This window comes from Salvelinus fontinalis, unplaced genomic scaffold, assembly GCF_029448725.1.
Source record: "Salvelinus fontinalis isolate EN_2023a unplaced genomic scaffold, ASM2944872v1 scaffold_0330, whole genome shotgun sequence".
Lineage (NCBI taxonomy): Eukaryota > Metazoa > Chordata > Actinopteri > Salmoniformes > Salmonidae > Salvelinus > Salvelinus fontinalis.
Genome location: NW_026600539.1, coordinates 71,281 through 85,659, shown reverse-complemented (window position 1 = coordinate 85,659; position 14,379 = coordinate 71,281). Strand labels below are relative to the sequence as shown.

Genomic DNA, 14,379 nt, shown 5'->3' with positions numbered 1-14,379 from the left:
TTGAAAATAATTTGGTGTTTAACCTGGCATGATATAGTTTTTAAAATCCTGAATAAAACTGTTCCTCTCTCACATAGTGTAATAACTGAGAGGTAGACAGAAGGGTTCCGCTGGGTTCCACCGTGTTCTGCGTACTAAAGTTTAGAACCTCTATTAGAACCTTCCATTTACCCAGCAGACCCTCTGTTCCAGCTCCACTCTGTCTGTAATAGGAATGAGTCCAAATGTGCACATGTGTTTTCCACAGCAGGTTGATGTAAAGTGGGTGGTGTTCATTAGGGGAATGACCGTAAAACCAACATGAGCATTTCATCTGGAGGTAGCCCCTCCGGGTTTGTGTCCACGTTCTTCCTTTCAGTGCCTAATGACTCCCCCACCCTCTCCTCCTCCCCTCACCCTCTCTCCCCCAGGGGAGATAACCTACGGAGGCAGGGTGACTGATGCCTGGGACCAGCGCTGTCTCCGCACCATCCTCAAACGGTTCTTCTCTCCTGTCACCCTGGACCCAGGGTACACCTTCTCCACCTCAGGTGAAGACCACTGTGTGTGCGTGCGTGCAAATGTATGTGTACAAATGTTGCTGAATCTGAGAAACGGGGGAAATGTGTGTACTGTTGTGTGTGTGTTCAGTGAGATCTAACTGTTCGTATTCTGTCTGTGTGTCAGGTGTCTACTTTGCCCCCGAGGCAGACAGACTGAGTGACTATAACAGGTACATAGAGAACCTTCCTCTCATAGACGACCCTGAGATCTTTGGTATGCACGAGAACGCCAACCTCGCCTTCCAGGTTAGACACGTCACTCTGCTTTTATACTCTGACCTTTAGCTCAGTGGGCTAACACTGGCTTGGGGACAATTAACTATACAGTACCTAAATCAAATTTGTTTTGACAGATTTTTCTCATGTACTGTCTGAAAAGAAGAGGTCAGATCACTAATACAAAACATGTGTTTAGCCAGTTAAGAGGAGAACGTTATCTTTGATGCTGACAACATGGATACATAGTGTAGGTGTATATTGTCTGTGTCCTGTGGGTTACTTGTCATCCCTAAAACGGTGAGGTCTTGTCTGTCTGTACAGCGTCTGGAGACTATGACCCTGATCAACACCATCCTGGAGGTACAGCCTCGCTCGTCAGCCCGCGGCGGGGGCAAGAGCAACGATGAGATCGTCCACGAGCTGGCCGACTCCATCCTCGCCAAGATCCCGGGTGAGAGAGAGACGCACGTAAACACACACACACACACACACACACACACACACACACACACACACACACACACACACACACACACACACACACACACACACACACACACACACACACACACACACGTCTCAGGCTTGATTTATTCTGGTGCTTTTACGGTTTGATGTTTGCTTTGGTTTGAAATTAAAGTTAGTCTCTCTACACTCATTATAGTGTGGTCACTGTCTGATCTGTCTGCCTGTCTCTCTGTCGGTCTGTCTCTCTTTCTGACTGTCTCTCTTTCTGACTGTCTCTATGTCGGTCTGTCTCTCTGTCTGACTGTCTCTCTGTCTGTCTGTGTCTGTCTGATCTGTCTGCCTGTCTCTCTGTCGGTCTGTCTGTCTCTCTGTCTGTCTGTCTCTCTTTCTGACTGTCTCTATGTCGGTCTGTCTCTCTGTCTGACTGTCTGTCTGTGTCTGTCTGATCTGTCTGCCTGTCTCTATGTCGGTCTGTCTGTGTCTGTCTCTCTGTCTGACTGTCTCTCTGTCTGTCTGTTCTGTCTCTCTGTCGGTCTGTCTCCTCAGAGTGTCTGGATATGGATGAGGCAGCGGAGGCTCTGTTTATTCGTGACGCTAACGGACGCCTCAACTCCCTCACCACCGTCCTCGGACAGGAAGTAGACCGCTTTAACAACCTGCTGCGGGTCCTCAGGGTGAGTCAGGGGTCAGGCATTAGAGGTCAGGGGTCAGGCATTAGAGGTCAGGGGTCAGGCATTAGAGGTCAGGGGTCTCAGTTGTCAGCCATTCATTTTTCATTGTATTTAAATGCTGTGAAATCAGGAGATGATGATTGGAAATGGAAATGCATTGAAAGGGTCCTTGATGAAATGTTAGGACAGCTATATGGGTCCATGGTTCCAGCTGCTGCCCCTTGGTCACAATGGAAGGTCCCCAGAGGTATAGGGAAGGGACATACTGTGCATTCCCAATCTATTCACCCCTTGACCTTTTCCACATGTTGTTACAGCCTTATTCTAAAATGTATTAAATGTAGTTTTTGTCTCGTCAATCTACACACAATAGCCCATAAAGACAAAGCAAAAAAAAAGTTATAAAATGTTGGCTTTTTTTGTTTTGTTTTACAAATAAACATGTCATATTTACATAAGTATTCAGACCTTTTACTCAGTACTTTGTTGAAGCACCTTTGGCAGCGATTACAGCCTCGATTCTTCTTGGGTATGTCGCTGCAAGCTTGGCACATCTGTATTTGGGGAGTTTCTCCCATTCTTCTCTGCAGATCCTCTCAAGCTCTGTCAGGTTTGATGGTGAGCGTCGCTGCACAGCTATTTTCAGATCTCTCCGGACATGTTAGATCGGGTTCAAGTCCGGGCTCTGGCTGGGCCACTCAAGGACATTCAGAGACTTTTCCCGAAGCCATTTTTATTGTCTTGGCTGTTTGCTTAGGATTGTTGTCCTGTTGGAAGGTGTACCTTTGCCCCAGTCCTCAGCGCTCTGGAGCAGGTTTTCATCAAGGATCTCTCTGTACTTTGCTCCGTTCATCTTTCCCTCGATCCTGACTATTCTCCCAGTCCCTGCCGCTGAAAAACATCCCCACAGCATGATGCTGCCACCACCATGCTTCACTGTAGGGATGGTGCAAAGTTTCCTCCAGACGTGTCGTTTGGCATTCAGGCCAAAGTGTTCAATCTTGGTTTCATCAGACCAGAGAATCTTGTTTCTCATGGTCTGAGAGTCCTTTAGGCGCCTCTTGGCAAACTCCAAGTAGGCTGTCATGTGTCTTTTTACTGAGGAGTGGCTTCCGTCTTGCCACTCTACTGTAAAGGCCTGATTGGTGGAGTGCTGCAGAGATGATTGTCCATCTGGAAGGTTCTCCCATCTCCACAGAGAAACTCTGGAGCTCTGTCAGAGTGACCATCAGGTTCTTGGTCACCTCCCTGAACAAGGCCCTTCTCCCCCGATTGCTTAGTTTGGCCGGGTGGCCAGTTCTTGGAAAAGTCTTGGTGGTTCCGAACTTTTCCATTTAAGAATGATGGAGGCCACTGTGTTCTTGTGGACCTTCAATTCTCCAGACATTTTTTGGTACCCTTCCCCAGATCTGTGCCTCGACACAATCCTGTCTCGGAGCTCTACGGACAATTTCTTTGAACTCATGGCTTGGTTTTTGCTCTGACATGCACTCTCAACTGTGGGTACCTTATATAGATCTCAAGCACAGGAGGTTGGTGGCACCTTAATTTGGGAGGATGGGCTCGTTGTAATGACTGGAACAGAATAAGTGGAATGGTATCAAATACATCCGTGTGTTTGATGCCGTTCCATTTGCTCCGTACCAGACATTACTGTGAGCCGTCCTCCCCTCAGCAGCCTCCACTGATCTCAAGAATGATCAATGGAAACAGGATGCACCTGAGCTCAATTTCCAGTTTCATAGCAAAGGTTGAATACTTAAGTAAATGTAATATACTGTAAGATATATATATATATACAGTATATATACATGTAATATACTGCTCTGTGTGTGTTTATATGGACAGATGCTGCTCTGTGTGTGTTTATATTGACAGATGCTGCTCTGTGTGTGTTTATATGGACAGATGCTGCTCCATGTGTGTTTATATGGACAGATGCTGCTCTGTGTGTGTTTATATGGACAGATGCTGCTCTGTGTGTGTTTATATGGACAGATGCTGCTCTGTGTGTGTTTATATGGACAGATGCTGCTCTGTGTGTGTTTATATGGACAGATGCGGCAGCCACATTGTTCGCTTATCCTTACTGCAGTGGTGACCTCTGGGTTTATGATGTTGTCTTGTGGATGGCTCAAATAAACACCCACAAACACTTCTCCTCACATTCAGCCTCCCCATCTCCCTCCCTCCCCAGGTGTCTCTGTGTACCCTCCAGAAGGCTATAGCAGGGCTGGTGGTGATGTCAGAGGAGATGGAGAGGATCTACACCAGTTTCCTCAACAACCAGGTTCCAAACCACTGGAGCACCTCAGCCTACCCCTCCCTCAAACCCCTGGCCAGCTGGGTTAAAGACCTGGCCCTCAGGACCTGCTTCATAGAGGTGACAGAGACATCTCTCTCTCATAGACACATGACTTGCTGTACAGTTGGGTCAATGAACCTCTCTTTAAGTCATGAGTCAATTTACTATTTGTGTACATATGTATTGATGTACTACGACACAGTGAAACACTATATTTACGTGTGTGGACTCTTTTAACATATGGTGCGGTGCTTACAGGAACTCCTTCCAGGCAGAAAGAAACACACACACACACACACACACACACACACACACACACACACACACACACACACACACACACACACACACACACACACACACACACACACACACACACACACACACACACACACACACACACACACACACACACACACACACACACACACACACACAGAGTCATTATCAGGGGTAGTATGATGTGATGAGAGAATCATGTTTAAACATTAGCAGCACGCCATCCACTTCAGACTGACTTCTTTCTCGTCTCTTTCTCCCACTTTCTATTCTTCTGTGCCCTTGCTCTGTATTTGCCCATCTCTCTCTCGCTCTCTTTCTCTCTTTCCCTCTCCCTAGTCTTTTCTCTCTTTCCCTCTCCCTAGTCTTCTCTCTCTTTGTTCTCCCTCTCTCTCCCTAGTCTTCTCTCTCTTTGCTCTCCCTCTCTCTCCCTAGTCTTCTCTCTCTTTGTTCTCCCTCTCTCTCCCTAGTCTTCTCTCTCTTTGTTCTCCCTCTCTCTCCCTAGTCTTCTCTCTCTTTGTTCTCCCTCTCTCTCCCTAGTCTTCTCTCTCTTTGTTCTCCCTCTCTCTCCCTAGTCTTCTCTCTCTTTGTTCTCCCTCTCTCTCCCTAGTCTTCTCTCTCTTTGTTCTCCCTCTCTCTCCCTAGGCTTCTCTCTCTTTGTTCTCCCTCTCTCTCCCTAGTCTTCTCTCTCTTTGTTCTCCCTCTCTCTCCCTAATCTTCTCTCTCTTTGTTCTCCCTCTCTCTCCCTAGTCTTCTCTCTCTTTGTTCTCCCTCTCTCTCCCTAGTCTTCTCTCTCTTTGTTCTCCCTCTCTCTCCCTAGTCTTCTCTCTCTTTGCTTGTCTCTATCTCCAGTCTTCCCTCTCCTCTATCAATTTACATGTTCTATTAGCACGTGAAACAGATGTTAACATAGCCAAAACCAGTGAACTAGATAATAATCTCTCTCTCTCTGCTCTCCGTCCATCTCTCTTTCTCTCTGTGCACTCGCTCCGTCGCCCCAGACTGAAGCGTCTGTTCCGGGAGACTGGTCTTACTGTGTGTTACGCAATCCCTAAATGTCTACACACAGACCGACCGAGATGAACAGAACCCCAGTCTCTGGTGACAGCCTTAACATTAGGTTCTGGGAACTGAGATTAACATAACCCAAACAAAATCCCTCTCCCCTTCGTGTGTGTGTGTGTGTGCGCGCGCGTGTGTGTGTGTGTGTGTGTGCGCGTGTGTGTGTGTTCATGCAGGGAAACCAACTTCCTCTCTGTTTGTGTGTTTGTGTAGAACTGGATCACACGGGGTCAGCCCAAATCCTTCTGGATCTCTGGACTATTCTTCCCTCAGGGCTTCCTCACTGGTCAGTACACACCGTCTCCACTGTGTCTACACTCTCCTCCTCATTCATTACAGCTGCAGTGCTTGTTGCAGCGCTGAGTAGAAATAGGAAGAATGTGCATTTTATGGTTTATAAAAGTGTTGAATACAAAGTGTTGACAGTGCTGAGTAGGAACATGAACATGAACTAACTCATAAAAACAGCAGCTCTCTGCTGTATTCGTTGACAGTCTCTCTCTAGTCGTGGTTTTAAACGTTTTGAAATATCACAGTATCAATTTTGCCGTAGCTTTCTTACATGCCTGCTACGTTACTGCAAACATGGTCATCTGAGCATCTGATTGGCCAGCGGTGGCATAGTGCACTTGATTTCCTCTCCAGGCCCACTGGGAAGGCAGAGTTTGTACCTTCAGTCACATTCCCGGCGCGCAGGGCAGCTGAGTTGGCTGCACCTACCACCAACAGCCCGAGACTAATATAAACACATAGGAACACAAGGCTTTATTGTTGGGTTTGTTACAGAAATGTTTGGCGATGGACTAGAAATGCCTTGGAGATGGACCGGTTGGTGACCACTGTTGTTGGGTTTGAGAGAGGTGCTGTATATTTATAAATCCTGTTATTATTGAACAGGCCTGGGATCAGTCCAAAGTAGAGCACCAAACTGGGTTACAGTCCAGTTACTGAGATGTTGTTGGGTTTGAGAGAGGTGCTGAATATTTATAAATCCTGTTATTATTGAACAGGCCTGGGATCAGTCCAAAGTAAAGTACCAAACTGGGTTACAGTCCAGTTACTGAGATGTTGTTGGGTTTGAGAGAGGTGCTGTATATTTTAAATCCTGTTATTATTGAACATTATTATTGAACAGGCCTGGGATCAGTCCAAAGTAAAGTACCAAACTGGTTACTGAGATGTTGAAGTGCTGTTCCCCCTCCTGTCCTGTAGGGGCGCTACAGAACCACGCCAGGACCTATAACCTCCCCATCGACGAGCTCAACTTCCGTTTCAACGTGTTGCCGGTCTACTTAGACCAGGGGGCCGTGAGCGAGGCGCTGAAGACCCTACCGGCTGGGGGCGAGCTGGACATGGACTCTGAGGTGGCTACAGGGAGGGGAGAGGGACATATTTAGACTGGTTGCCCTGAGGGCAGGAAGGAGTTTACTGCTTCCTGCCTCCAAAGCAAAGTCTGACTGTAAAACATGAAGGAGCTAAGCTACTCGCTGATAGAAATGACTCCAACACACTTTGACCTCTGTGGGATGTTTAGAGGTCATCAGTGAATTAGTCAACTAGTCAGGTCCTGGAGAGATGGCTTTAGAACCATATCTGGGTCATTATTAGGACCCTGTGTTCTGGACCACCATGTCACATGACCTAGATGTGAACCTTTATTTAAAGCCTCATCCAGAAATGAGAATTAGACCTAAAATGAAAACGACTGTCTGAAGATGGTGCTGGACGATACAGCTTTAACTAAAGGTTCAAAACCAGGTCATGTGACATGATTGTCCAAAACCCAGGCCTCTAATCACAATGTATCATATTATGGTAACTACAGTGCCACTCTGTCTCCATAGCTACCCACCATCAACGACGGCGTGCTGGTGCACGGGATGTTCATGGACGCCAGTCGCTGGGACGACGTCAACATGGTGATCGAGGATGCGTTGCCGCGGGTGATGAACGCCATGCTTCCCGTGGTGCACTTTGAACCCCAGCAGAACTATGACCCTGATCCGTCTCTCTACCAGGCTCCGCTGTACAAGACCTCAGCTAGGGCTGGGACTTTGTCTACTACAGGTAAGGACACCTACCTAATATTCAGTTGCACCCCCTTTTGCCCTCAGAACAGACTCCATTCGGGAACCTACCTAGAGGGAACCTACCTAGACCTACCTACCTAGAGCCCTACTACCTACCTACCCAGAGCCCTACTACCTACCTAGAGCCCTACTACCTACCTAGATCCCTACTACCTACCTAGAGCCCTACTACCTACCTACCTACCTAGAGCCCTACTACCTACCTACCCAGAGCCCTACTACCTACCTAGAGCCCTACTACCTACCTAGAGCCCTACTACCTACCTAGAGCCCTACTACCTACCTAGAGCCCTACTACCTACCTAGAGCCCTACTACCTACCTACCCAGAGCCCTACTACCTACCTAGAGCCCTACTACCTACCTAGAGCCCTACTACCTACCTAGAGCCCTACTACTTACCTAGAGCCCTACTACCTACCTAGAGCCCTACTACCTACCTAGAGCCCTACTACCTACCTAGAGCCCTACTACCTACCTAGAGCCCTACTACCTACCTACCCAGAGCCCTACTACCTACCTAGAGCCCTACTACCTACCTAGAGCCCTACTACCTACCTACCCAGAGCCCTACTACCTACCTAGAGCCCTACTACCTACCCAGAGCCCTACTACCTACCTAGAGCCCTACTACCTACCTACCTACCTAGAGCCCTACTACCTACCTAGAGCCCTACTACCTACCTCAAGCCCTATTACCTACCTACCTACCTAGATCCCTACTACCTACCTAGAGCCCTACTACCTACCTACCTACCTAGATCCCTACTACCTACCCAGAGCCCTACTACCTACCTACCTACCTAGAGCCCTATTACCTACCTACCTACTACCTACCTAGAGCCCTACTACCTACCTAGAGCCCTATTACCTACCTACCTAGATCCCTACTACCTACCTAGAGCCCTATTACCTACCTACCTACCTAGAGCCCTACTACCTACCTATGTCCAGATAGTAACAGACCTGTGTGTTCTCTGGTCCTCTACACCATGTCCAGATGGTAACAGACCTGTGTGTTCTCTACATCATGTCCAGATGGTAACAGACCTGTGTGTTCTCTGGTCCTCTGCATCATGTCCAGATAGTATCAGACCTGTGTGTTCTCTGGTCCTCTACATCATGTACAGATAGTAACAGACCTGTGTGTTCTCTACATCATGTACAGATAGTAACAGACCTGTGTGTTCTCTGGTCCTCTTCATCATGTCCAGATGGTAACAGACCTGTGTGTTCTCTGGTCCTCTGCATCATGTCCAGATAGTAACAGACCTGTGTGTTCTCTGGTCCTCTACATCATGTACAGATAGTAACAGACCTGTGTGTTCTCTGGTCCTCTGCATCATGTACAGATAGTAACAGACCTGTGTGTTCTCTGGTCCTCTACATCATGTACAGATAGTAACAGACCTGTGTGTTCTCTGGTCCTCTGCATCATGTACAGATAGTAACAGACCTGTGTGTTCTCTGGTCCTCTGCATCATGTACAGATAGTAACAGACCTGTGTGTTCTCTGGTCCTCTGCATCATGTACAGATAGTAACAGACCTGTGTGTTCTCTGGTCCTCTACACCATGTCCAGATGGTAACAGACCTGTGTGTTCTCTGGTCCTCTACATCATGTCCAGATGGTAACAGACCTGTGTGTTCTCTGGTCCTCTGCATCATGTACAGATAGTAACAGACCTGTGTGTTCTCTGGTCCTCTACACCATGTCCAGATGGTAACAGACCTGTGTGTTCTCTGGTCCTCTACATCATGTCCAGATGGTAACAGACCTGTGTGTTCTCTGGTCCTCTACATCATGTACAGATAGTAACAGACCTGTGTGTTCTCTGGTCCTCTGCATCATGTACAGATAGTAACAGACCTGTGTGTTCTCTGGTCCTCTACATCATGTACAGATAGTAACAGACCTGTGTGTTCTCTACATCATGTACAGATAGTAACAGACCTGTGTGTTCTCTACATCATGTACAGATAGTAACAGACCTGTGTGTTCTCTACATCATGTACAGATAGTAACAGACCTGTGTGTTCTCTACATCATGTACAGATAGTAACAGACCTGTGTGTTCTCTGCATCATGTCCAGATAGTAACAGACCTGTGTGTTCTCTGGTCCTCTGCATCATGTACAGATAGTAACAGACCTGTGTGTTCTCTGGTCCTCTGCATCATGTACAGATAGTAACAGACCTGTGTGTTCTCTGGTCCTCTGCATCATGTACAGATAGTAACAGACCTGTGTGTTCTCTGGTCCTCTACACCATGTCCAGATGGTAACAGACCTGTGTGTTCTCTGGTCCTCTACATCATGTCCAGATGGTAACAGACCTGTGTGTTCTCTGGTCCTCTACATCATGTACAGATAGTAACAGACCTGTGTGTTCTCTGGTCCTCTACACCATGTCCAGATGGTAACAGACCTGTGTGTTCTCTGCATCATGTACAGATTGTGACAGACCTGTGTGTTCTCTGCATCATGCCCAGATAGTAACAGACCTGTGTGTTCTCTACATCATGTACAGATAGTAACAGACCTGTGTGTTCTCTGGTCCTCTACAGATAGTAACAGACCTGTGTGTTCTCTGGTCCTCTACATCATGTCCAGATAGTAACAGACCTGTGTGTTCTCTGGTCCTCTGCATCATGTCCAGATGGTAACAGACCTGTGTGTTCTCTGGTCCTCTGCATCATGTCCAGATAGTAACAGACCTGTGTGTTCTCTGGTCCTCTACATCATGTCCAGATAGTAACAGACCTGTGTGTTCTCTGGTCCTCTACATCATGTCCAGATAGTAACAGACCTGTGTGTTCTCTGCATCATGTCCAGATAGTAACAGACCTGTGTGTTCTCTGGTCCTCTACATCATGTCAAGATAGTAACAGACCTGTGTGTTCTCTGGTCCTCTGCATCATGTACAGATAGTAACAGACCTGTGTGTTCTCTGGTCCTCTACATGTCCAGATAGTAACAGACCTGTGTGTTCTCTGGTCCTCTGCATCATGTCCAGATGGTAACAGACCTGTGTGTTCTCTGGTCCTCTACATCATGTACAGATAGTAACAGACCTGTGTGTTCTCTGCATAATGTACAGATAGTAACAGACCTGTGTGTTCTCTGGTCCTCTACATCATGTCCAGATGGTAAAAGACCTGTGTGTTCTCCTGTCCTCTGCATCATGTCCAGATAGTAACAGACCTGTGTGTTCTCTGCATCATGTACAGATAGTAACAGACCTGTGTGTTCTCTGGTCGTCTACATCATGTCCAGATAGTAACAGACCTGTGTGTTCTCTGCATCATGTCCAGATGGTAACAGACCTGTGTGTTCTCTGGTCCTCTACATCATGTACAGATAGTAACAGACCTGTGTGTTCTCTGGTCCTCTGCATCATGTACAGATAGTAACAGACCTGTGTGTTCTCTGGTCCTCTGCATCATGTCCAGATACATTTACATTTTTTACATTTAAGTCATTTAGCAGACGCTCTTATCCAGAGCGACTTACAAATTGGTGCATTCACCTTATGATATCCAGTGGAACAACCACTTTACAATAGTGCATCTAACTCTTTTAAGGGGGGGGGGGGGTTAGAAGGATTACTTTATCCTATCCTAGGTATTCCTTAAAGAGGTGGGGTTTCAGGTGTCTCCGGAAGGTGGTGATTGACTCCGCTGACCTGGCGTCGTGAGGGAGTTTGTTCCACCATTGGGGTGCCAGAGCGGCGAACAGTTTTGACTGGGCTGAGCGGGAACTGTACTTCCTCAGAGGTAGGGAGGCGAGCAGGCCAGAAGTGGATGAACGCAGTGCCCTTGTTTGGGTGTAGGGCCTGATCAGAGCCTGAAGGTACGGAGGTGCCGTTCCCCTCACAGCTCCGTAGGCAAGCACCATGGTCTTGTAGCGGATGCGAGCTTCAACTGGAAGCCAGTGGAGAGAGCGGAGGAGCGGGGTGACGTGAGAGAACTTGGGAAAGTTGAACACCAGACGGGCTGCGGCGTTCTGGATGAGTTGTAGGGGTTTAATGGCACAGGCAGGAAGCCCAGCCAACAGCGAGTTGCAGTAATCCAGACGGGAGATGACAAGTGCCTGGATTAGGACCTGCGCTGCTTCCTGCGCGAGGCAGGGTCGTACTCTGCGAATGTTGTAGAGCATGAACCTACAGGAACGGGTCACCACCTTGATGTTAGTTGAGAACGACAGGGTGTAGTCCAGGATCACGCCAAGGTTCTTAGCACTCTGGGAGGAGGACACAATGGAGTTGTCAACCGTGATGGCGAGATCATGGAACGGGCAGTCCTTCCCCGGGAGGAAGAGCAGCTCCGTCTTGCCGAGGTTCAGCTTGAGGTGGTGATCCGTCATCCACACTGATATGTCTGCCAGACATGCAGAGATGCGATTCACCACCTGGTTATCAGAGGGGGGAAAGGAGAAGATTAATTGTGTGTCGTCTGCATAGCAATGATAGGAGAGACCATGTGAGGATATGACAGAGCCAAGTGATTTGGTGTATAGCGAGAATAGGAGAGGGCCTAGAACAGAGCCCTGGGGGACACCAGTGGTGAGAGCACGTGGTGCGGAGACAGATTCTCGCCACGCCACCTGGTAGGAGTGACCTGTCAGGTAGGACGCAATCCAAGCGTGGGCCGCGCCGGAGATGCCCAGCTCGGAGAGGGTGGAGAGGAGGATCTGATGGTTCACAGTATCAAAGGCAGCCGATAGGTCTAGAAGGATGAGAGCAGAGGAGAGAGAGTTAGCTTTAGCAGTGCGGAGCGCCTCCGTGACACAGAGAAGAGCAGTCTCAGTTGAATGACTAGTCTTGAAACCTGACTGATTTGGATCAAGAAGGTCATTCTGAGAGAGATAGCAGGAGAGCTGGCCAAGGACGGCACGTTCAAGAGTTTTGGAGATAGTAACAGATAGTGACAGACCTGTGTGTTCTCTGGTCCTCTACATCATGTCCAGATAGTAACAGACCTGTGTGTTCTCTGCATCATGTCCAGATAGTAACAGACCTGTGTGTTCTCTGGTCCTCTACATCATGTCCAGATAGTAACAGACCTGTGTGTTCTCTGCATCATGTCCAGATAGTAACAGACCTGTGTGTTCTCTGGTCCTCTACATCATGTCCAGATAGTAACAGACCTGTGTGTTCTCTGCATCATGTCCAGATAGTAACAGACCCGTGTGTTCTCTGGTCCTCTACACCATGTCCAGATAGTAACAGACCTGTGTGTTCTCTGCATCATGTCCAGATAGTAACAGACCTGTGTGTTCTCTGGTCCTCTACACCATGTCCAGATAGTAACAGACCTGTGTGTTCTCTGCATCATGTACAGATAGTAACAGACCTGTGTGTTCTCTGGTCCTCTGCATCATGTCCAGATGGTAACAGACCTGTGTGTTCTCTGGTCCTCTGCATCATGTCCAGATAGTAACAGACCTGTGTGTTCTCTGGTCCTCTACATCATGTCCAGATAGTGACAGACCTGAGGGTCCTCTGCATCATGTCCAGATAGTAACAGACCTGTGTGTTCTCTGCATCATGCCCAGATAGTGACAGACCTGTGTGTTCTCTGCATAATGTACAGATAGTAACAGACCTGTGTGTTTTCTGGTCCTCTGCATCATGTCCAGATAGTAACAGACCTGTGTGTACTCTGGTCCTCTGCATAATGTACAGATAGTGACAGACCTGTGTGTTCTCTGCATAATGTACAGATAGTAACAGACCTGTGTGTTCTCTGGTTCTCTACATAATGTACAGATAGTAACAGACCTGTGTGTTCTCTGGTCCTCTGCATCATGTACAGATAGTAACAGACCTGTGTGTTCTCTGGTCCTCTACATCATGTACAGATAGTAACAGACCTGTGTGTTCTCTACATCATGTACAGATGGTAACAGACCTGTGTGTTCTCTCCCTCAGGCCACTCTACTAACTTTGTGGTGACGGTGATGCTGCCGTCCAGCCTGCCTAGTGACTACTGGATCACCAAGGCCTCAGCCCTGCTCTGTCAGCTCAACGAGTAGTGACCCACCCACACACACACACACACACACACACACACACACCGCTGTACTTCTGCACCTTCAATACCAGCAGCAGTGGTGAAGCCCATTCTCTATGGACTCTTGTTTTCTGGAAACCAATGACTGTTTGTAATGCCTGTATTGAGAAGTATTCTACTGTGTACTCTGTTCCTGCTAATCAGGGGGATTATTTATATAGGGCCCAAAATGCCATTCTTCTTTTATTTTCTGAGTTGCTTTGATTAAATACCATGTAGCAGTGCTGTTGTCGTTTGTGCATTTTGCTGTGTGCATGGGAGAAGAGCATGTCACTACACCCGCAACACCTGTCACCAATCAGATTTGATTTGGTGTGTTCAATTCAGTCAATTTCTCTTGTCTTTCAGTAAACTGTAATTACATGTTAACACACCTACGCCGGACAGCCCCAGCTCCCGACATGCCTTTATTTCCCCCCACACAGTCGACAGGAAATGTAGACTGCAGTGCTTTAATAGTCACTCGTGTAGCCTGCAAATGTAAAGGGAGAGTAGATCGTCAATATTCACCAGGAGCGCCACGTAAAATGCATCTGATGCGTGGTCAGGCAAACTCTAATTCACATGTAAACGATGCTACTTCAGCGTCCTGCATCTCCCCCAACATAAATGAGCCCCCTGTTCTTCTCAGCTGAAGGGACACCTGCGATAGTGAACCACCTCTAACAAA

The 14,379-nt window shown here is 47.7% G+C and overlaps 1 protein-coding gene across 1 annotated transcript in view; it reads left to right on the top strand.

The window, feature by feature from the left end:
- LOC129845644 (dynein axonemal heavy chain 6-like) overlaps positions 1-13,932 on the top strand; it is a 59,859-nt gene extending 45,927 nt beyond the window's left edge. Inside the window, exons 23-31 of the mRNA XM_055913503.1 lie at positions 411-530; positions 667-788; positions 1,083-1,212; positions 1,776-1,903; positions 4,098-4,283; positions 5,760-5,832; positions 6,759-6,910; positions 7,391-7,613; positions 13,568-13,932. Coding sequence (XP_055769478.1) covers positions 411-530; positions 667-788; positions 1,083-1,212; positions 1,776-1,903; positions 4,098-4,283; positions 5,760-5,832; positions 6,759-6,910; positions 7,391-7,613; positions 13,568-13,671 — 1,238 coding nt within the window. The 3' untranslated portion in view covers positions 13,672-13,932. The remainder of the gene's footprint in view (positions 1-410; positions 531-666; positions 789-1,082; positions 1,213-1,775; positions 1,904-4,097; positions 4,284-5,759; positions 5,833-6,758; positions 6,911-7,390; positions 7,614-13,567) is intronic.
- The last annotated feature ends 447 nt before the right edge of the window (positions 13,933-14,379 follow it).